The 22200-nt window shown below is 40.5% G+C and overlaps 1 protein-coding gene across 1 annotated transcript; it reads left to right on the top strand.

Annotated features, from left to right (window-relative positions):
- Positions 1–1962: 1962 nt before the first annotated feature.
- fbxo30a (F-box protein 30a) lies at positions 1963–18680 on the top strand. Its single transcript, XM_020931730.2, has 3 exons — positions 1963–2176; positions 7734–9775; positions 11826–18680. The coding sequence occupies exons 2-3, from the start codon at positions 7811–7813 to the stop codon at positions 12027–12029; spliced, it is 2169 nt and encodes a 722-aa protein (XP_020787389.1). The 5' UTR covers positions 1963–2176; positions 7734–7810; the 3' UTR covers positions 12030–18680.
- The last annotated feature ends 3520 nt before the right edge of the window (positions 18681–22200 follow it).

Genomic DNA, 22200 nt, shown 5'->3' with positions numbered 1-22200 from the left:
GGTCTAAACTAGGACTAAACTAGGACTAAACCAGGACTAAAATCAGGTCTAAACCAGGTCCAAACCAGGTCTAAAACCAGATCTAAACTAGGACTAAACGAAGACTGAACCAGGACTAAAACCAGGTCTAAACTATGTCTCATGCAGGATTTAACAGGACTAAATCCTGCTGTGTGGACGTGTCTCCTCCTCTTCTATCAATAATATTTTTAATTTGGTTCAGTAAAGTCTGGGCTTTTTATTTTCTTTTTATTAGACAAAACTTCTTAAGTGAAGATTTCCGAGTCTTTGCTTCTCTACAGCAAATCAAGTAATCCAAAGTATTCAGATTACGTTACTCACTTTAAGTAATTTAATGGATTCTGTTACAAACTACATTTTGGAGTATGTAATCTGTAATCTGTAGGGGAATACATTTTTAAAAGTAAACTTCACAACACTGATAATGGGTTTATATTATAGTCCTGGTGTTTTATGTTCTGTGTTTGATTAAAGGTTCTTCCTGCTCTGACAAAAAGGTAATATTATATTTCTGGTGTGAACTCGTTCACATCAGCGCCCCCTGAGCATTTTAAACGGGATTAGACGTGTCGTGGGTTTTTCCCGTGGTTTATTTCGGTCTGCGCGTCTCTGTGCGGGGGGTGACGTAGCACCGCGTCGCACGGCTCTGCACAAGTTGCCAAGTCTCATTGTTTTAATCGACGTTGGGACACTGACACAGATCTGTTATTGCCTGGTTTCACATGACATCACAACATTCTATTGGGCAATTTTCATGAATACAGATGGAGGCAGCTAAAATAAAAATGTTAAAATGCAAAATGATGTTGTAATAAGTGAATTTGAAGGTTTAGTCAATAACTGAAAATACCAGGTTCAACATTTGTGAATTAAAACCTGAAAGTATCACATCATCACATTCTAGAATCTAAAAACTACCAATAAGATATATCATAAGTTGTGTCGTCCACTTAGGAGGTGAAAAAATTAGAAAAGTAGTCGTTTCTGAGGCTAAAAAATCTCTAGACTAGTTTATAATATTTGCAGAAAAGAAATAGTTTAAGATTATTTCTCAGTTCCAGTTACTGACAACAGTTTGAGGACTTTTCCCCCATGTAAATTACACATAATAGTTTTAAATTGTTAATCACTATGGCAACTGTTCTAATTTCTCATCATTGTGAAACCCCTTGACTACAGCAATTATTATTATTATTATTATTATTATTATTATTATTATTATTATTATTATTTGGTATATTTAGCAGCAGGTCGAATTTAAAGGGGTCATATTACATTATTTACTGATCTATGTTATAATGTTGTTTCCTCATCAGAAACATGCTCTGGTTTGTGTTTAGGCCGTTCATCTCTCAAACAGAAAACACCGTTCCACCTTGTGATGTCATGCGGCAATACAGAAATACAGGAAATGTCCCACTGTGTTTTGAAAAAACGCCATACACCTTCACTAGAACCCTCTTCTGAACAAAAGGTAAAAGGAGCTGTTAACTTGAAAACTACCACTTCATGACATCACAATTTGGAACGGAGCATTTTGAGCTTTGAAGTTGTAGAAAGACTAATAATAAAGAATTACTCAATCATTTGTTTTTGAGGAGGCAACAACATTCTGATATCACTTGGTCTATTTTCCAAACTTTGATTTATACTTTTTGATTTTTTCCTGGTATATAAATAATTGTGATCAGTTTTGAATTACATTTTACCAACAGTCCTTTTCAGTATTTAACAATGAAAATATACAGCCGATTATTTAAGAACACTGGGGTTAAACTGTAGATTTATGAATAGATTTTTGCCCCTTTAATGATTTCAACATTGCCACATGACCCTTTCGCACGAGTTCAGTGTCCTAATTTGAACGACATGCGGCAAAATAAGATGAAGAAATCTAACTTCTTTCAAAGGTCTGGCTGATTGCGTGTTTTCCTCGTGAGATCTGGCAACCCCCGCGGATCAACAACACAGACGCCGACACCGCTCGATCTCACACGGCACAAAACCGGAGCCAGCGCGCTGAATGTGCCCATTTCCTCACATTTACCGCTGCGATTCACTTATTTAGTCTTAGTTCGCTTTGTGTCTGGATCATCGGAGCTGGTTAGGCCGAGGAGATCGGAGTTACACGCCCCGAAGTGTGCCCCTTTTTCGGGTAAGCTCTTTCCGAATGCTAATGCTAACCCCGCTTTGCCATGTTTTTCTTTTGTTTACTCTAAAAGTTAATCACTGGACAATTTCAGCCGTAACCGCCTGTGATCTCTCCTTAAACCCCGATAAATAGCAGAAAGTGCGTGATCTCCAAATGTTAATCATGCAAAAGTGATAAAAAGCGGGTAATAAAGCGCGTCCAGCCGCATTGTTTGTGTTTTTAGCGCTGTGCACTTTCAGGATCTGGAGGAATGAAGCAGCTGATCGTGGCCATGCTTCAAGAAACCTGCACAAAAACTCTCTTATTTTGGTTCTGACTCGGTTTAAACTCGTACAATCGCGTCAGTAACCACTGTTTTAATACAAACTCAGCATCCAAAACCATACACATGATACTTGAATGATCTAAAAACTAAAACACTCCCATTTCTTTTCCAGTTTATTCCACAATTGAAGTTAGATTTCCTTATAAAGTGCTTTAATATTATTATACACCTTGACACGAAGAAAATCTGTGAGAATCTGATTTGAAATTTCAACATACAGGGCAAATAAAATGTGGAGTTAGCTACAAAACAAAGAAATAGACAGATTTTTATAAGAAATTGCTACAGAGGGTGGAAAAAAAAGAATTGTACAAATATAAAGTCATATTTAAATGTAATCTTTAGTTAAACATAATAAACCTAGGTATGAAAATCCAGTGTTCAAGGCACTGTTTGTATTTGAATAATACACAATATATACAAAGGTTTCCACGTGTTAAGCTGTTTTCTTTGTTTTTTCTTGGTAATTATCCATCAAATCCTTTAATGTTTTGCTTTATTTAACACATGAATACATTAAACTAATCTAAAATCAGTATCATTCATACCAGATATTGAATTAACTCTTAGATTTTCATAATGGAGCGTCAAGTTAACATCTGGTGTAAATATTGATGCTCAGAAGTAGGACGGGACAAGATCTCGTGCCATAAGATGTCATGAAACAAAACTGCCACAAGACAAACGATCTCATGAGATTTTTGATATTTGCCTTGGATGAGAAAATGGGTTAACTTTGCTGAGTAACTCCTCTTGAGAAACTGTGATACCCAAACGCAGCGCTCCAGTGACGGCAAAACTTTCAACTTAAATAAAGCAAAAATGTGACGTGAATGCCACCGTTTATTTATCAAAAATGACATCAAAAACTGGTCTCGTCTCAAATCTCGACACGTTTCGTCTCATAGAAATTGCATCTCATCTCATCCTTACTAAATAGTTGGTACGAGATCAACTGTAGTGTAATTCAATCGCAAATTAGAACGTTTTCTAAAGACACCATGAATTCTTAAATATAAAAGAAAACATGTTTTCAATTATACTTAACAACTGTAAAATCCTAAGTTCTTTGCACAATAACTCACTGTTGCATCCTTTTACCGATGGTGAGTCACGTCTGATTTCACTAATAAGAACTTTAGACTTAAGATGTCTTTTGAAACACGGCTTGAATTGAAATACTTACCCATAAACTAATCCCGTTGCCAAATTGCTGCGTTGTTGCGGGTCCCTTAAATATAGAGTCATGTAAAATGCATTAGTCAGCTTCAATTATGGCTAAAACCTTTAACACACAAATTGTACCGCAAACTACACCTGAAGCCCGTGATTCATGTGTTATCCTCATGAAGATGTCGCTGCAATGTATATTTATAGTTTACTGTTTGAAATTTTAGTGCATTTCAACACAAAAAAAGGCTCATTATTTGTTTCAAAACCACACTGATTATAAAAACAGCATCTCAGATAATAGGAGGGTTTCAGTCACGTGATCACGATGATGCGCGAATTTCAGGTTGAGGGCAGGAAGTGAAGACAAACACGACAAACAAACACGGCTCTGGAGAACACAGATATGGAGAAGAGTTCTTATTGTCAGGATTTAGAGCCAGTAGCAAGACAAAAGTACGAGCAGTTAGTCGACAAATATATTGGGCGTGACCCTGATCTTATTGAAAATGAGAGAATTTTCAACCGAAGTAAAAGATTTGCCGACAATCGAGGCAGAGGAGATCACAAACTATTTAGCTCTTCAGACATCGTTCTACACCAGACAACAGATGAAGGTGTACAAAAGTTTGGAGGCATAGAACTTTTTTTGTCAGTGGATGGGTCCTCAACCTCGGTGCAAAACGCCTAAATGATGATTATCGTTTGGTCTTCGCCGGGGTGAGTGTTTCTCTTATTTTATGTGTATAGACGTTATGGGAAAAACTGCAGTGTATCGGCAGTGACCTCTATCTGAACTATTTAATGTCAACAAACGTCGTTAGTCGTTAATGATTCGTTTATGTTTAGGTAAACCAGAAAAAACTATTTAGCTTTGTAACAAACCTTTGTCGAAGTGGTCACTGCAGACACGAGCATTAGCGAATTCTGCTCCTCCCGACTGCAAACAGATTTGTAATCCACTTTTTATGGTGTTGTTCTGTCAGCTTTTCCCATTTCTGACCTTTGTGGACGACTATATTCGGTACTCTAAAAAAATCGCTTTTCCTTCTCTCGGTTAGAACGATTGGCACAGCCGTAAACTACACAACACATCGGGGATTTTCCTCCAGTCAGTTCACTTCCTGCCCTCCATCTGATTTTGCGTGCTGACAAATGTAGCCCTGTGACGTCACGTGAAACCCACCTATAGAACGTTGTTTTTAACTCAGGATAGTTGTTTTAAAATAACCATGTGGGCATATATTTGACTAAATGCACAGATTGGCAGCCTCTGTTCTGTCAAGCTGCCCCAGGGCTGATCTGGCTTTAACAGAAGTTTACTGGAGAGACTGAAAAATAAAATCTTAAAAGGTTCTGTATATATATATTCTATGCATTATTATTGTTGTTGTTGTTATACATAAAGATCTATTCTAAAACTGTCGAGGAAAGTTCAGATCTGTCTCGAGAGTTTAAATGTAAAAAGTATCTTGGATTAGTTTTCGTGTTTGTGTATTTTAGTTTTTAAAATAAATGTTCCAGTACTAATATAAAAAACTCTAGTGTATTTGGCGGTTGCGTGTGATTGTTTACTTAGGAAAATATTTCTCTTTCTCTCTCTGGGATCTAAAAATGATTTCCATGTTTACGTTTGTTGACACGGCACACGTGAGCCGGGGTTTAGTTCTTCCTGGTAACTCTCTCTCTCTTTCCCCGCTCCCTGCCTCCCTCTCCTCTGTCCCCCTCTCTCTTTCTCTGTCTCTCTCTCTCTCTCCTCAGTCCCACGTGCTCCCCCGCTCTCTGACTCTTTCTAGACCTCTCGCTCTCTTCCTCTTTTTAGCCTCTCTCCCTTTCCCGGCCTTCTCTCCCCCCTTTCTCTCTTTATAGTCCCTCTCTCTTTCCTTCCCCCTTTCTCTCTCTTCCCCCTCTCCCTCTCTCCCTCAGTCGCTCTCACCCCTCTCTCCGTCTCTCTCTCTTTCCCTCTCTCTTTCTCACTCTCTCTCTTCTCAGTACCCCCACCCCTCTTTCCCTCTCTTTCTCCCTCTCTCTCTTCCTGTCTCTCTTCTCATTCCCTCACTCCTTCCTTTCTCTCTCACCCCTCTCTCCCTCTCTCTCTCTCTCATCAGTCCCTCTCACTCCTCTTTCTCTCTCTCACCCCTCTCTCTCTCTTCTCAGTCCCTCTCTCTCTCTCTCTCTCATTCTCATTCCCTCTCACCCCGCCTCCCTCTTCTCAGTCCTTCTCACTCCTGTCTCTTTCTCCCTCTCTCTCTCTTCTCAGTTCCTCTCACCCCTCTCTTTCTCCCTCTTTCTTTGTCTCTCTCTCTCTTCTCAGTATCCCCACCTCTCTTTCGCTTTCTTTCTCCCTCTCTCTTCCACTTTTTCTCTTCTCATTCCCTCTCACTCCTCTCTCCCTCTCTTTCTCTCTCTCATCCCTCTCTCTTTTCTCATTCCCTCTCACCCCGTCTCCCTCTTCTCAGTCCCTCTCACCCCCCTCTCTCTCTCCCTCTTTCTTTGTCCCTCTCTCTCTTCTCAGTATCCCCACCTGTCTTTCACTCTCTTTCTCACTCCTCTCTCCCTCTCTTTCTCTCTCTCAGTCCCTCTGTCTCTCTCTTCTCATTCCCTCTCACCCTTCTCTCTCTCTCTCTTCTCAGTCCTTCTCTCTCCTCTCTCTTTCTCCTTCTCTCTCTCTTCTCAGTTCCTCTCACACCTCTCTCCCTCTCTCTTTCTCCCTCGTCTCAGTTTCTCTCTCCATTTTCTCCCTCTCTCCTCTCTCTCTTGTCAGTTCATCTTTCTCTCACCCCTCTCTTCTCTTTTCTCCCCTCCTTCTACCCCCCTCTCTCGTCAGTCTCTCTCGTCAGTCTCTCTCTCTCTCTGCGTCTCGTCTGTGGATCAAAACCGGAGCTCATTTCACAACCCCTCGTGTCGAGTTACACTGAGCCTTAGACACTGGACCGGAGTCAAACCTGAGCCTGAAAACACGACGGTTTGGGGAGTTTGATTGACAGCTCAGACGCTTCTTCGAGATTTCAACATGCTGAGAATAACAACAACAAACCAGCTGCTAAGTGGGCAGCGCGTGCAGGGTCAGTCTGTGTTAGGACTGGACACTGGATTCTCTAGAACGCTCCACCGGTGCAAGAGAGAATATAAAATGTCCACAGAATAAAAACATGTCAGAGTTTTACCCTGATACAGCAAAGAAGTGAAGAGAAGCACTGATCAGAAGTAGAGACGCTGTTATATTACACTTATGTACAGTTTTTTGTGTATCTGACCTGACCTGTGCAACTTCACTGGTGGAGGGTCCATCACCTGCTGGTTTGCTCTGTCTGGAATATTCCACAGTGTGACATTAAACAGCTCTACTTTACATTTATTTAAAAACAAGTGGTTTTAGAGCTCAAAAACATCTCGAAAAACAGACATTCTGGGGGGAGGGAGGTGGGGACTCGTCATCGACATTGAGCGACTCTCACCTGGACACCGAAACATATGTGCTGCTTTGTACACTGTGCACATGGACTCACACTTGTCCCGAACGCAACGGAAAGTGTGGAATTTCTTGTACAAGACATCGTTAAATCCACATTTGTGCTTCGACATGTTGCAAACTGACCAACTGTTTGTGTCTCGCTCCTTCTGATGCAGAGACACATGTACAGACCTGTTTGGTCACACTACACACAGCAACCTACATTCGGTTTGTCGATTAAAATTAACATAATCGATGAAATTCTTAATGATCAATTATCAATTAATTGACTAATCATGTCCATCCCTACCAAAAATGTTGAGAAAATTCAAATGTGTATTTCAAAATGGTCTTTGCTTCCTGAAATCTCATCTCCCAAAATGAATTAGGCCCAGAATGTCTGAAAATCTATAAACATTTATCAACATTTACCAGTCACTACAAAATTTTAAATTCGTGCTAGTTCTAGAGGACACTGTGTTGCCAAATAAGGACATGGACTCGCTCCTTTGACATGCGCCTCTATTCAAATGCATGTGTTTCTTTGAGATCTGTTCCTGAGCCTCATTTGACTAACAAGTTTTTCTCCTCCTCTTTTGTTTCTCTTTCAGGGTTTAAACACAAGCCTGCTCTTCCTGTTGGCATCTGTACACAAACAAACCTGGGACACGACAAAGAAGCACCTAAAATGGAGGACAGCCCACTCCACCCCCACTGCCTTAAGTGCATCAATAGGAGATGCATGGTGCGAACGGAGATCGGAGTTTCCTGCGACCTCATGGGCTGTCCTTTAGTTTGCGGAGCCGTTTTCCACTCCTGCAAACTGGAAGAGCACCGCCTGCTTTGTCCGTACGAAAGGTTGCCGTGTTTAAATAGCGGATTCGGGTGCCCCTTTACGATCGCGAGAATCAAGATGGCGCAGCATCTTGAAATCTGCCCCGCCAGCATCGTCTGCTGCACTATGGAGTGGAACAGGTGGCCGGTCAGCTACGCGGATCGAAAATCCTACGAGAACCTGAGCAAGGATTTTGACGAAGTTGAGCAGCTGGACATGGCGCTGGCTTTGCAGGATCAGAGGATGCTGCTGGAATCGTTAAAAGTCACGACAACGATTTCCAAAAACGGCGAAAAGAAAGACGAAGAGAGCGACAAAATGGCGACATCTTCGAATGAGACGGCGGTTGAAATGGAGCAAGACGAACCATACAACGAACTTTACAAAACATCGGTAGAAACGAGCAGGAGTCTAGCAGCAGCTTTTGACATTTTAACCAATTCTAAGGAGATTGAAATCGTCAACAATATTAACGGGGCGGACAGCGATAAAAACGAAAGGGAAAGTGGCGACGTTTACGGAGCAGAGGGAGGTAGAAACGTAGATATGCAAGATTCTGATTCTTTGGATTCGGATTGCGAGCTTGGAGCGGTCGGTGGAGTGGACTGCGCAGTGGGAACAGATGATAACCCTATAGACTGGGCAGACGAAAGCGAGTTTGTTGACATTCTATTTGACGAAAATGAAAATGTGAACGAAGAACCGCCTCAAGACAACGGCGAAGTTTTGGTGGACGATTATTTACCGATTGTAGCTATCGAACCTCCCGTTGTACCCCGGCATGCTCCACTCCCAGTTCCAATGCCATTTCTCTTCTCAGATAACCTGGTCAGAAACAACTTTTTGCAGCATTTACCGTCAGAACTCAGGTATCGATGTTTGGAACGAAAACTGCAAAACGTAGAAGTGTTGAGAGGTATCAGTATGTTTACATTTAACGGTAGGAGAGCGCTACTGTCCGATCCGTATCTTTTCAGAGCCAAAATGGAGGATAAATCTGTTGATACTTCTGATTTAGAAGTTGCAGATGATCCCATGGGACTACACGGTATCGATTTGATCACAGCTGCTTTGCTTTTCTGCCTGGGCGATTCTCCTGGAGGTCGAGGGATTTCAGATAGTCGCTTTGTCGACGGTTATCACATCGATTTCGGTACGCAAACGTTTTCTTTTCCGTCTGCTATCCTCGCTACTAACACCATGGTTGGAGACATCGCGTCCGCCTCTGCCTGTGACCACGCCAGCCCGCAACTGTGCAACCCGAGCCCCTTTCACACTTTACGCTTAGATCTGGTCCTCGAATGTGTCGCCAGGTATCAAACGAAGCAGCGTTCCATGTTCACGTTCGTTTGCGGGCAGCTTTTCCGAAGGGATGAGTTTTCCTCGCATTTTAAGAACGTTCACGGAGATATCCACGCTGGTTTGAACGGGTGGATGGAACAACGCTGCCCCCTGGCGTACTACGGGTGCACCTACTCCCAAAGACGCTTCTGTCCCCAAGTTCAAGGGTTTCGGATTATTCACGACAGACATCTTGGGTCATTCGGAGTTCAACCAGGAGTTCCTCTGAGAAACGGGGAAAATGGGAGACGACATGGACACAAGTTTAGTTCGGATCAGTTCAGCGGTCTTCCCTTCGAGGTTTTGCAGCACGTTGCCAGTTTCCTGGACAGTTTCAGCTTGTGCCAGCTCTCCAGAGTGTCCAGGACCATGAGGGAGGTGTGTGCCAGTCTGCTGCAGATGAGGGGCATGGTGGTGCTGCTGTGGGAGAAGAGACGCAGAGAGGACGGGTCTCCCTCGTGGCAGATCACAGATAAGGTTAGTCTGAATTTAGATTTCACTTAAAGGTGCATTGAGTAACCTTTCTTGTGGAGGGTCTGTCAAATGCTTTAGTCCATGGAGATGTTTTGCTTTATCTTGAATGTACCACATAGGGCTGCTCTATTATGGAAAAAAATCATTATCACCATTATTTTAGTCAATATTGAAATCACGATTATTTTTTAGCTACACGATGCATTTATTCAGCATTTCTCCCACTCTCTCTAAAAAAAACAACAACTTTGTCATTGATTATTTATGCAAAACTTTCAAATTGAAAATAAATAAAGGCTGCAAATCTGTACCTTAGAGCAGTTTTGCGATGTATTAAACAAAATGAATAAAATAAACTTTCAACATGAAATAAGGCAGAAAAACATAAACGTATCCAAAATAAACTCTATATCCAGCTGTTCTGCAATCTGTATTTAAAAAATTAAATAAATATACTTCTTTATTTTAAAAATATCCCAGAATAAACTTTGTTAAGCTTTAAATTGTTTCAACTCAATTATGAGTTTGAAGATTGTTTGACACTCAAATCTAAATCACAATCAAAATTTGATTAATTGCACAGCCTTAGTTTCACATTAAACCTTTCTATCTTTATGGAGACAAAACCAGGCCAAGTTACGTGTCAGATCTGTGGAGAGGCGACCCCACTCAAAGTCAGAATGTCTATTTTTCGAGATATTTTTAAGCTGTAAAACCACCTCTAATTGAATAATGTAAAGTAGAACTGTTTAATGTCACACTGTGGAACATTCCAGGCAGAGCAGTGACATCTCCATAGAACCAAGCAGGTGACCGACCCTCAACCAAAAAGTTACACTGGAACTAAACCCTGAATTAAACTGAGTAGACCAGGACTAAACCAGGACCAAATTAGAACTAAACAAAGTCTACATCTACATCTACATCAAAAACCTTTTTTTGCCCTGATGAAGGCAGAAGGGCCGAAACACGTTGGCATGATTTTAACTTTATCTGCCATGTGGTATTAAAGTCCATGGAAATAGAAAGTTAAAGCCATACTTCAGAACATTCAAGTGTTTTGTGTGTGAATGGGTGAGTGGAAAAGCTCTATATAAAAACGTGACATTGATCATAAAGTAAATACTTGAGTACAATGCAGAGGCGCACCAACCTCCACATGCGCTGCCTTTGTTTAATTAATACAACTTTTTCTTTCCTCAGAGCTCTAGGACAGGGGTCATCAAACTAAGACGCCGACCCTCCACGCCCCTTTAACCGGCCCCCAGCCCCTCTGCCCCCCCCCCGATAGAACTGGTCCTATGAGGCAATCCTCAAAAGTTGTCATGGCCTATTTTTTTAAATTACTTTTTGCCGAATAATAACATGTTTGCATCCTGTATTTTATTGATTTTTTTCTATTAAAAATGATATTTATATGAAGTATTTATATTTATATTTAAATTAAAGTAATTATATGATGTATTTACACCTGCTGCCAAATTTGCCACAGAATTTTCATCACCTGACAAACTTGAGATCAAACAGTGACAGTCAACACATGTGCGGAGTACTGTAGCGCGGACTACTGTAGCGCGGACTACTGTAGCGCGGCGTACTGTAGCGCGGCGTACTGTAGCGCGGACTACGACTACTGTAGCGCGGCGTACTGTAGCGCGGACTACTGTAGCGCGGCGTACTGTAGCGCGGACTACTGTAGCGCGGACTACTGTAGTGCAGTTAAAGACAGCAGTGTTAAAGTATAAAAAGTTGACAGTGCAGTGTTTTCATAGAACAGTGGATGACCGATAATTTTTTTGTTCAGTTAAGGAGCGTGCAGTTTGTCTGATATGTGAAGAAAATAATCTGCGTCATCAGGGTCAATTCTGATATACGGCCGACCAAACCTCGGCCCCCATCACCATCAGGAGCCATAATATGGACCTCAGAGAAAAAAGTTTGGTGACCCCTGCTCTAGGAAATGCCGGCTTTTTACCCTATACTGGTCTTTTTGCTTTCAGACGTCAAAATCTGTGTGTTTTTTGTGAGTTTTTTTTCTCCTCTCTCTCTTCAGGTGTGGCGATTCAGCACGGCCTTCGGGACAGTGAACGAGTGGAAGTTTGCCAACATCGCTAGCATGGCCGACCACCTGAAGAAGTGTAAATTCAACACGATCGCGCGGAGAGAGGAGGCCATCCCTCTGCCCTGCATGTGCTTCACCCGAGAACTGACCAAGGAGGGGCGCTGTCTGAGATCTGTGCTCAAACCTGTGGCATAAGCTCCGTCTCATCACCAGGACTCTAAGCACTGCAAAAATAATGTCCCAGACGAGTTAAAACCACTTGAATTCACAATATCACGTTTATATCAGAGCAGTTTTGTCTAGTTTCAACTCTCGATTCGATTTTGGATACTTTTTTGTGGGGGTTTGAATAAAAAATGCATAAAACAATTCCTCTATGTAACTTTTCTGGTGGAGGGTGCGTCACCTGCTTGTGTCCATGGAGATGCCTTTGCTTTGCTTGAAATGTTCCACAGTACGGCATTAAAGTTGTTTATCCTGCATTCGCTCATTTGGCGGTGTTGTTATTAAAATATCTTGAAAAAACATGCATTCTTCCTGTCAGCTGGGTCGCCTTTCCACAGATCTGACCCAGAACCTAGTGGAGATGGTTGCGTTTAATGCCATACTTTGGAACATTCCAGGTGAAGCAAAAACACCTCTGTGAAGACAAGCAGATGACAGACCTTCCAGCGGAAACGTTGAATAGTGGACCTTTTCCAGAAATATTTATTCAGCAGAAATTTGACTCAATTTGAAATGAAAAGGTGAAATCTAAAGTGGTGAAAAATAAACGACTTAGAGATTATAATATTATGAATTCAAGTCATGTTAACTCCTACAGACATTCATTTTTGTAGTGTAAGTATTTTTGCTCCAGTGTTTACAGACATTCATTTATCTAACCTCAAAAACAACTCCATTATGTCACTCCCAATGTAATAACTCCACAAGCTTCACTGCGCAAAACATACATGAGGTACTTTTACTTAAAGTTTGAAATCCAGTCTTTCTTTGGGCTTATTTTAGTGCCTTGTTTCAGGTTTTAGCAATTTATTTCAAGATAGAATTTCTTCTTATGGGGCAAAGGAGTTTTAATCATTTTTACATTTCAACATTGACAGATATTTCAGCTTGAAATCAGATGAATCATATGTTGTAAGTTGGGACACACCGATATCGATACTGGTTTTTGCTGGATTGAGTATGGGTTCCATGATATCAATTCAGCCTGGTTGGTTGGGTCTATTGGATGTAATAAGACTACCGTATTATTTGGACTATAAGTCGCTCTGGAGTATAAGTTTCACCAGCCAAAAAATGCTTTATGAAGAATTAAAACGCATGTATAAGTCGCACTTTTTGGGTCAAATTTATTTCATAAAATCAGAGACCAGGAACCGACATTTTTTCTTAAAGTCAAGTTCTAGTAATAACAATAGAAGAGAGAACAGACTGTTAACGTCACATATGAACAAGTCTTCAGATAATTTTAGCGTAAACAACAGAAACTCTCCATCTCTCTCCAAATCCATTGAATCCATTGAATTCTTTATCCTTGGTGTCACTTTTGAGCAACTCCGCGCAACTTCAATTGTCACTGAGGTCCAGACATGCTGCACTCGCCCGGTTACCTTGAAGCTGTGTTCTCCATCCCTGCTTTCTGTCAGTCCCTCACAAGTTTCTCGCTCACTCCAAACTTTCTTTCTGCTGCTCGATTACCGTTTTCTGCTGCATATTTCACTACTTCCAGCAGGACAGAGGCTTTTTCTGCAGAAAACTGATACTCACGCCTAGATCCTCTCGCGCCTGTCAGTCTGAAAATGTTATTATATCAGTCGCACCGGAGTATAAGTCGCAGGAAACACCCAAACCATGAAAAAAAGTGCAACTTATAGTCCGAAAAATGCGGTATTTACAGGCTTATGTTGACGTAGAGGGTTAATAATGTTTGGACTTTTATTCTTTCAAAGTAGAAGTGTTACTTGCAGATTAAATAACACAGTTGGATTAAATGTGTAGTAAGTTCACTGTGTTTTGATGGAAATAAATGCGGTAAATATCGGTTAATATCGAGTATCAGCAGATGTCGAGGTATCGATATTAGTATTAAAACTGAAAAGCTAGAAAGGTGCCTCCCTACTTGTAAAACTTCTAATATAATTTATAGTTTTGCAATAAGTAAATCCACTGAACTTGTCATAGCAAATCAAAATGATCAGTTTTTAGTCATTTAAAGGTGCATTGTGTAACTTTTCTGGTGGAGGGTTCATCAAGTGCTTGTCTGCTTTGCCTAAATAATTCCACAGTATGAAAATAAACTTCACAGCAGAGAGATAACGGTCAGATCTATGGAAAAGCAAGCCTGCACTTAGTAAGAATTCATGTTATTTTCAAGGTAGTTTTGAACTCTAAAACACCTGCAATTGAATAAATGCAAGGCACATATGTTTAATGCCATACTGTGGAACATCTCGTGCAAAGAAATAACATCTCCATGGAGACAGGAAAGTAGCAGACCCTCCACCTTAGAAGTTACACAGTGCGTCTTTAAGTATTTGTACCTCGTGTTGTTTTTCGCAGTGTTGGTTCCAAAGCAATGACCTCCTTTTATGATACAAACTGTAAAAAATGTTCAAAATGTTTCTCTTTTTTTTATTTTTATATCCAAAATACTGTGCTACACCAGAGGGACGAAGAGAAGAGCCTTAACTTACGAGACTTGAGTTTTTTTTTTAAAAGAGTGCTTTGTCCGAAACATCTCAAGTTCGATCGATCGTTTGTAGCTAAAATCGCAAATGTTGCATGGATTTTTAAAAGGTTTGACCACACTTGCTTTAAATTTAAATTCAAGACCAAATATATTCTTTTGAGCTGTGCGTAAAAGCAACTTACTGTTTCACTGTGGTATTATAAAAGTCACTAAAGCATGCCTCTAATGTTGTGGAGTTGTGGTCAGAAATGATGTGTTAAATGCACAAAGTCAAGCTAAACATTATGATTCCTGTCGGGGGACGTGGAGAAGCGCTGGTTATATTTTTATAGTGGCACTTTTATAAAACGGATGCGAGATTTCAGAAGCAAGTGAATTCTCAGTGTTCCAGAAGAGGAAAAAATTAGACAGGATTCGAGAAAGTTTGATATATTTTAGAGACTGGAGGGTTTCTGTCAATCAGAGGTGGTGTAGTCCTGGTTTAGTTCTAGTTTGGACTTATTTTTGTGCAGCTCTTTAGGTTTTCTTAGTCTGCAGCGGTCAGTATCTTAAATCCTGGTTTAGTCCGGGGTTAGACCTGTTTTAGTCCTGGGGTAGACCCGTTTAGACCTGGTTTTGGACTAGGTTACACCTGATTTAGACCTGTTTTAGTGCCATTCTGTTCCAGTATTAAGTACCTGCAGTGGTCAGTAGGGTTTAGACCTGGTCTAGACCTGGTTCACTCCAGCTCTTGTGGGTGTTCTCAGTCAGCAGAGATCAGTGTATATCAGAGGCTCTTTAGACTTGGTTTAGACCTGGTTTAGTTCTGTTTTAGTCCTGGTTTAGACCTGGTTTAGATTTGGTTTAGTCCTGGTTTAGACCTGGTTTAGTCCTGGTTTGGACCTGATTTAGACTTGATTTAGACCTGGTTTAGACCTGGTTTAGTCCTGGTTTGGACCTGATTTAGACTTGATTTAGACCTGGTTTAGACTTGGTTTAGTCCTGGTTTAGTCCTGGTTTAGTCCTGGTTCAGTCCTGGTTCAGACCTGGTTCAGACCTGGTTCAGACCTGGTTCAGACCTGGTTCAGACCTGGTTCAGACCTGGTTTAGTTCAGCTCTATTGGCGTTCTCCCTGTCAGCAGTGCTCAGTATCAGAGGTGGTTTAAACTGGGTTTTGTACTGGGTTAGTCCTAAAATAAACCATGCTTGGACCTAGTTTAGACCTTGGTTAGTCCTGTTTTAGTCCTGCTTTAAGGCAAGTCAGTGCAGTTTGTAAAGTACAGTTTGTCAATCAAAGTGCTTTACAAAATAAGAAACACATTAAAATCACAACACAAACAAATCAAAACATAAATAATCATCATAAAATTAAAAAAGAGAGAGACATTAAATGAGAGAGAAGAGTCCTGCTTTAGTCCTGGCTTAGCTCTTCTAACACATTGTAGTGGTCCGTATCTGTCAGACGTGCTTTGGACCAGTTAGACCATGGTTAGACCTGGTTTAGATCTTGGTTAGACCTTATTTTTTACCGGATCAGACAATTTGATTTCGGTTTAGTCTATTGTCGTATTCTTAGTTTGCGGTCGTCAGTGTCTATTCGAGCTGCTTTTAGACCTTGGTTAGACCTGGTTCAGACCTGGTTTAGTTCAGCTCTTGTGAGGTTTTCCCCAGTCTACAGCGGTCAGTATCTATCCAAAGCGGTTCTAATTGAAAGTAGTGCAAGTACATGAGTGTGTGAGGCGAGTGGTCATAATGTTTAGCCTGATCTGTGCTTTGTAGCAGAACTGAAGCTCAAATGGGACAAAAGGAAGTGGTTTGTGGTTTATGTTTTACCAGCTTTCTCACCCAATACCAGCTCTGTAGTTTGCAGGGTACTTTTTTCATTTAAAGGTCCTGTTTTTCGCAGTACTTTTTGGACTTTTCAGCAGTAATAATGTTGTTGTTTCTTGATGATGAACGTACCTGGAGTTATGTTTCTTTTCATTCACACGTGAGTTATACTGGTGTAGTCAAACTCACCTTTATCGAGTTGAATGGTTTTTGGCTAATCACCAACTTCTACACCAGCAGCTACTGTTTTAAGCCTCATTTCAACTGTTACACACTTTTCATCGTTGCCAGCAGAGGGCGCAGGACCTGTTCAAGCCATTTACGCTAGACTTTGTTGAATTCTTTTTACGTTTTGTTTTAAAGTTAGATATGATAAAAATGTGAAATACCAATGGGAAGATATTTTTGTTAAATTAAGCATAATATAGGAACTTTAAAGGTGCACTGTGTAACTTTTCTGGTTGGGTTTTCAAGGTTCCTTTCTGATTTGTAGGATTTGGCATGGTCACGGTCCTTTTGTTTTTGTAGCTAGAATGCATTTCCAATCAAAATATCTTTTAAATGGTGAAAGGTTCTCACAAATAATTCAAATGGAGAAGGGATCATTTGCCTAAAACTCCATGGAGATGGTGCTGCGTTGCCGGGAATGTTCCACAGTATGGCATTATCTGTTTTGCCTTAATGAAATCCCAGGTCTTTATATAAGCTCAGAAATACCATGAAACACACAATGTCTTCTGACTGTGAACGGGGTCGCCTCTCCACAGATCTGACCTGTAACCTAGGGGGTGTGTCACAGACTTGTTTCCATGACAATATTCTTGGTTTCACAGTGTGGCATTAAACTCGTGTTGCATTTTTACAGTTACAGGTGTTTGAGGGTTTAAAAAGACTACGAAAAACATGCATTCTTGCAGTGAGTGAGCACGCCTTTCCACAGATCTGACCTGTAACTTGGCCTGGAGGCATTACGGGCTTGTCTTCATGGAAATAGATCGAGTTTAATGCCATACTGTGGAGCATTCTAGACAAAGCAATAGCATTTCCATGACGACAAGTCATGTAGCAAGTAGCAGATCTTCCACCAGAAAAGTTACACAGTGCAGCTTTAAATATCAACTATACAGAATCTGTGTGTCATTCATTCATTTGTTTTTCAATATAAAACCAAAAATAAGAAAAAGATAAAACAACTATTTTCTTCATTATTTGTCTCCAAACCCAAAATGAACAAATGGATAATGATTTGTTTTTTTAGTTTTTGATTTTGGATTTAAATGAAAAATGGAAAAAAAAAGGATATCGTACATTTTCTGTTTCTATAACTTAAACTGAGATGCCGGACTTTTACGCCACATACAGACTGAACCAGATCTAAACCAGAACCGGTCTCAGTCCTGGTTTTGTGCCAGTCTCAGTCCCGGTCTGGTCCTGGTCTGGTCCCGGTCTGGTCCTGTCTCAGCCCTGGTCTGGTCCCGGTCTCAGTCCTGATCACCTGACAGTCTACGCGGGCGCACCTCTGGGCCCCTCCCGACACTCAGCCCTGGTTCAATCCTGGTTCAGTCCTGGTTCAGCCCTGGTTCAATCCTGGTTTAGTCCTGGTTCAGTCCTGGTTTAGTCCTGGTTTCAGTCCTGGTTCAGTCCTGGTTTAGTCCTGGTTCAATCCTGGTTTAGTCCTGGTTCAGTCCTGGTTCAGTCCTGGTTTAGTCCTGGTTCAGTCCTGGTTTAGTCCTGGTTCAGTCCTGGTTTAGTCCTGGTTCAGTCTGGCATCTCAGTTTAAGTCACGGAAATGGGAAACGTCCTTTATCTGTTTTTTCCATTATTCGTTTAAACACAAAATCAAAAACTGAAAAAATTAATCATTATCCGTTTTTTCATTTTGGTTTTGGAGACAAATAATGTAGAAAATAGTTGTTTGTTAGTTTTTTTTCATTTTCTTATGTTTGGTTTTCTATTGAAAGGCGAATGAATGAATGACACATGGATTATAGAGCCACTAGTCACGTTTTGAATGTATTTTTGACTCCATCATCATTTCTTCTGAGAAGAGTGAACCCTGCAGGCCAGGTATCAGAAACAGAACCCAGACTACAGCTACAGCTACACTGTCATGTTTATGTGTTGGGCTTGATTTGAGATGACTTTGTTTCTCAGGGTTGCATGAAGCTGGCTGCTGATCACCTGTAAACGTCAAAGTAGAAAAAGACAGAGTTTTGTGGACTGTTTTCATTCAGAATTTTGATTTTTGTTTTGTTTTTTTTACTGACTGGTTCACCACTTATAGTATTTCAACTTGGGAGTGTGTTTTGCAGTGATGGTCTAATAAATAATGAGAAAACAAATGAGTCATGTTTGTCGACTTTTATTTATTTTAAGCAGGATGTAAACATATATCAAACCTTACATCACAGTTTTACATCATGGAGCTCATGGGCAGCTTTGGTGAGTTCAGTTCTGAATTAGAGATGAATGAATCGATACCAAAATATCAATAAACCCACACTCACCGAGGCTTCACAAAATATTGCAGAAATATAGTTTTTATCACATTTGAATCATTTTTATATGTGTGGTCATTTTCAGGCCAGTTCAAAAACTAGTTTCAGTGCATTTTAATACAAAACTCATTGGTATCAGTATCAGATCGATATTGTGACGTTTGCTATAGTATCACTGGTGTCAGATCAAAACAAAAATCACTGTTTTTTTAAACAGGGTAATGATGCTTTCTTTAAGTAAAACTGTTTTATTTATGTGTTGTTGTTTTTTTGTGTGTGTGAGCTAAACTTCTAATCGTGCCAAGACATTTGGAATAGAGCACAGGATTTTTTCCATTGTTCATTTTGCTTTAACTTTAACACTTATTGGATTATAATTTAAATCTGTAACATAATCATCCCAGGAGTAGGGTTCAAACCCTCAAGGACAAATGTTCATTGGATCTTAAGTCCAACACCTTCATCATCCTGATGTGAAGAGGATCTGATCACACACTGAGGAGGGTCTGAAACCCACCTGACGACGAGGAGGACGAGGAGGAGGAGGACGAGGAGGACGAGGACGAGGAGGAGGAGGAGGACGAGGAGGAGGACGAGAGGAGGAGGACGAGGAGGAGGACAGGAGGAGGAGGACGAGGAGGAGGAGGAGGAGGAGGACGAGGAGGAGGAGGACGAGGAGGACGAGGAGGAGGACGAGGAGGAGGAGGAGGACGAGGAGGAGGAGGACGAGGAGGAGGAGGAGGACGAGGAGGAGGAGGACGAGGAGGAGGAGGAGGAGGAGGAGGAGGAGGAGGACGAGGAGGAGGACGAGGAGGAGGACGAGGAGGAGGAGGAGGAGGAGGAGGACGAGGAGGAGGACAAGGAGGAGGGGAGCAGCTCGATTCACATGATAATCAGAACACTATCTCTCTCTCTCTCTCTATCTCTCTATCTATCTGTCTATCTATCTATCTTAGTCAAACACTATTCATTTTGTGCTTGAGTGACTTCATACCATTGCATGTATTTTAGATGAAGGTGACAATAACTGTTCCATAAAGTCTTCATGTGGATCAGATTTGGGCATTGTCCAGTATTGTCCAAATCGGCCTTTTGGCTCACTTGGAATTACAAAATAACCATCATTATTTTATAATTTTACCCCATGCATGGACTAAAGCTACTTTTATTTTAGAGGTGTTTTTAATGACATTTTTTGTAAGGCCGCCTCACTTTTACATTACTTAGTTGTGACATAAACTCTTACCAGGTTTAGTCCTGGTTTAGTCCAGGTTTAGTCCTAGATTAATCCTGGTTTAGTCCTGGTTTTAGTGCTGGTTTATTACTGGTTTTTGTCCTGGTTTAGCCCACAATGTGAAAACAGGAAAATACCGCCTTGTAATCCATTTATTTCAACAAAGCAACATCTCCATCTCATTGAAACAGTAACTGTAACTAAATACATACAGCGGAATGTGAATATCTTATTAGCAGTGTTGGGAAGGTGACTTTTAAAATGTATTCCCCTAAAGATTACAGATTACATACCCCAAAATGTAGTTTGTAACATAATCCATTCAATTACTTAAAGTGAGTAACGTAATCTGAATCCTTTGGATTACTTGATTTGCTGTAGAGAAGCAAAGCAAACATCTTCGCATAAGATGTTTTTTTCTGCTAAAAGAAAATAAAAAGCCCAGACTTTACCGAACCAAATTAAAAATATTATTGATAGAAGAAGGAAGAGGAGGAGACACGGTCCGCACAGCATGGTTTAGTCCTGTTAGTACTGTTTCAATGATTGGTAATCGGATTACAGTTACTTTGTTGAAATAAATGGATTACATGGTGTTATTTTCCTGTTTTCACATTTTGGGCGGTATTCCATTTTTATTTTAGTTTTTTATTTCGGTAATTCCATTCATTGCTGGAAACTAAACCAGCATTAAACCAGGTCTAAACCAGGACTAAACCAGGTCTAAACAGGTCTAAAACCAGGTCTAAAACAGGACTAAAACAGGTCTAAAACCAGGACTAAAACCAGGTCTAAAACAGGTCTAAAACCAGGACTAAAACAGGTCTAAAACAGGACTAAAACAGGTCTAAAACAGGTCTAAAACAGGACTAAAACAGGTCTAAAACAGGTCTAAAACAGGACTAAAACAGGTCTAAAACAGGTCTAAAACAGGACTAAAACAGGTCTAAAACAGGTCTAAAACAGGTCTAAAACAGGTCTAAAACAGGTCTAAAACAGGACTAAACAGGTCTAAAACAGGAGGTCTAAACAGGTCTAAAACAGGTCTAAAACAGGACTAAAACAGGTCTAAAACAGGACTAAAACAGGACTAAAAAAACAGGTCTAAAACAGGGACTAAAACAGGTCTAAAACAGGTCTCAGGTCTAAAACAGGTCTAAAACAGGAGGTCTAAACAGGACTAAAACCAGGTCTAAACAGGTCTAAACCAGGTCTAAACCAGGACTCTAAACCAGGTCTAAAACCAGGTCTAAACCAGGACTAAACCAGGTCTAAAACAGGTCTAAAACAGGACTAAACCAGGTCTAAAACAGGACTAAACCAGGTCTAAAACAGGACTAAAACAGGTCTAAAACAGGACTAAAACAGGTCTAAAACAGGTCTAAACCTAAAACAGGTCTAAAACAGGACTAAAACAGGACTTAAAACAGGTCTAAACCAGGTCTAAAACCAGGACTTAAACAGGTCTAAACCAGGTCTAAACCAGGACTAAACCAGGTCTAAAACAGGACTAAACAGGTCTAAAACAGGTCTAAAACAGGTCTAAAACAGGTCTAAAACAGGACTAAAACAGGTCTAAAACAGGACTAAAACAGGACTAAAACATGTCTAAAACTTGGACCAGGACTGTTAAATTCCCTCTGTAAATAACCTGATTCTGCATCATTTTGACTAAAAAAACATCAAATATTACTGATTTTTACTGGTGGTGGTTACTTTTGCTGGTGCCTTTATGTTTGTACTGAAAGTAATTTTTTTTTTTTTGTTTTTTTTTTAATAAACAGTATGACACCTAACAGTAGGGTGGACATAATTTAAGGCAGCAGTGATCTCATATAGAAAGTCTGGGCTTTTTATTTTCCTTTGTCTTATGTTAAGATATCCGAGTCTTTGCTTCTCTACAGCAAATCAAGTAATCCAAAGTATTCAGATTACGTTACTCACTTTAAGTAATTTAATGGATTCCGTTACAAACTACATTTTGGGGTATGTAATCTGTAATCTGTAGGGGGATACATTTTAAAAGTAACCTTCCCAACACTGCTGTTACTCCCCAACACTGTTTATTACTAGTGCATACGTTCCATACAAGTCGCTCCAGAGTCGCTCCTGATTCGCTCCTGAGACGCTTCC

This window comes from Boleophthalmus pectinirostris, unplaced genomic scaffold (genome assembly GCF_026225935.1).
Source record: "Boleophthalmus pectinirostris isolate CB_2022bp ecotype Guang Dong unplaced genomic scaffold, ASM2622593v1 HiC_scaffold_10, whole genome shotgun sequence".
Classification (NCBI taxonomy): domain Eukaryota; kingdom Metazoa; phylum Chordata; class Actinopteri; order Gobiiformes; family Gobiidae; genus Boleophthalmus; species Boleophthalmus pectinirostris.
The sequence above is the reverse complement of the archived record's forward strand: the minus strand, read 5'-3'. Positions and strand labels throughout refer to the sequence as shown.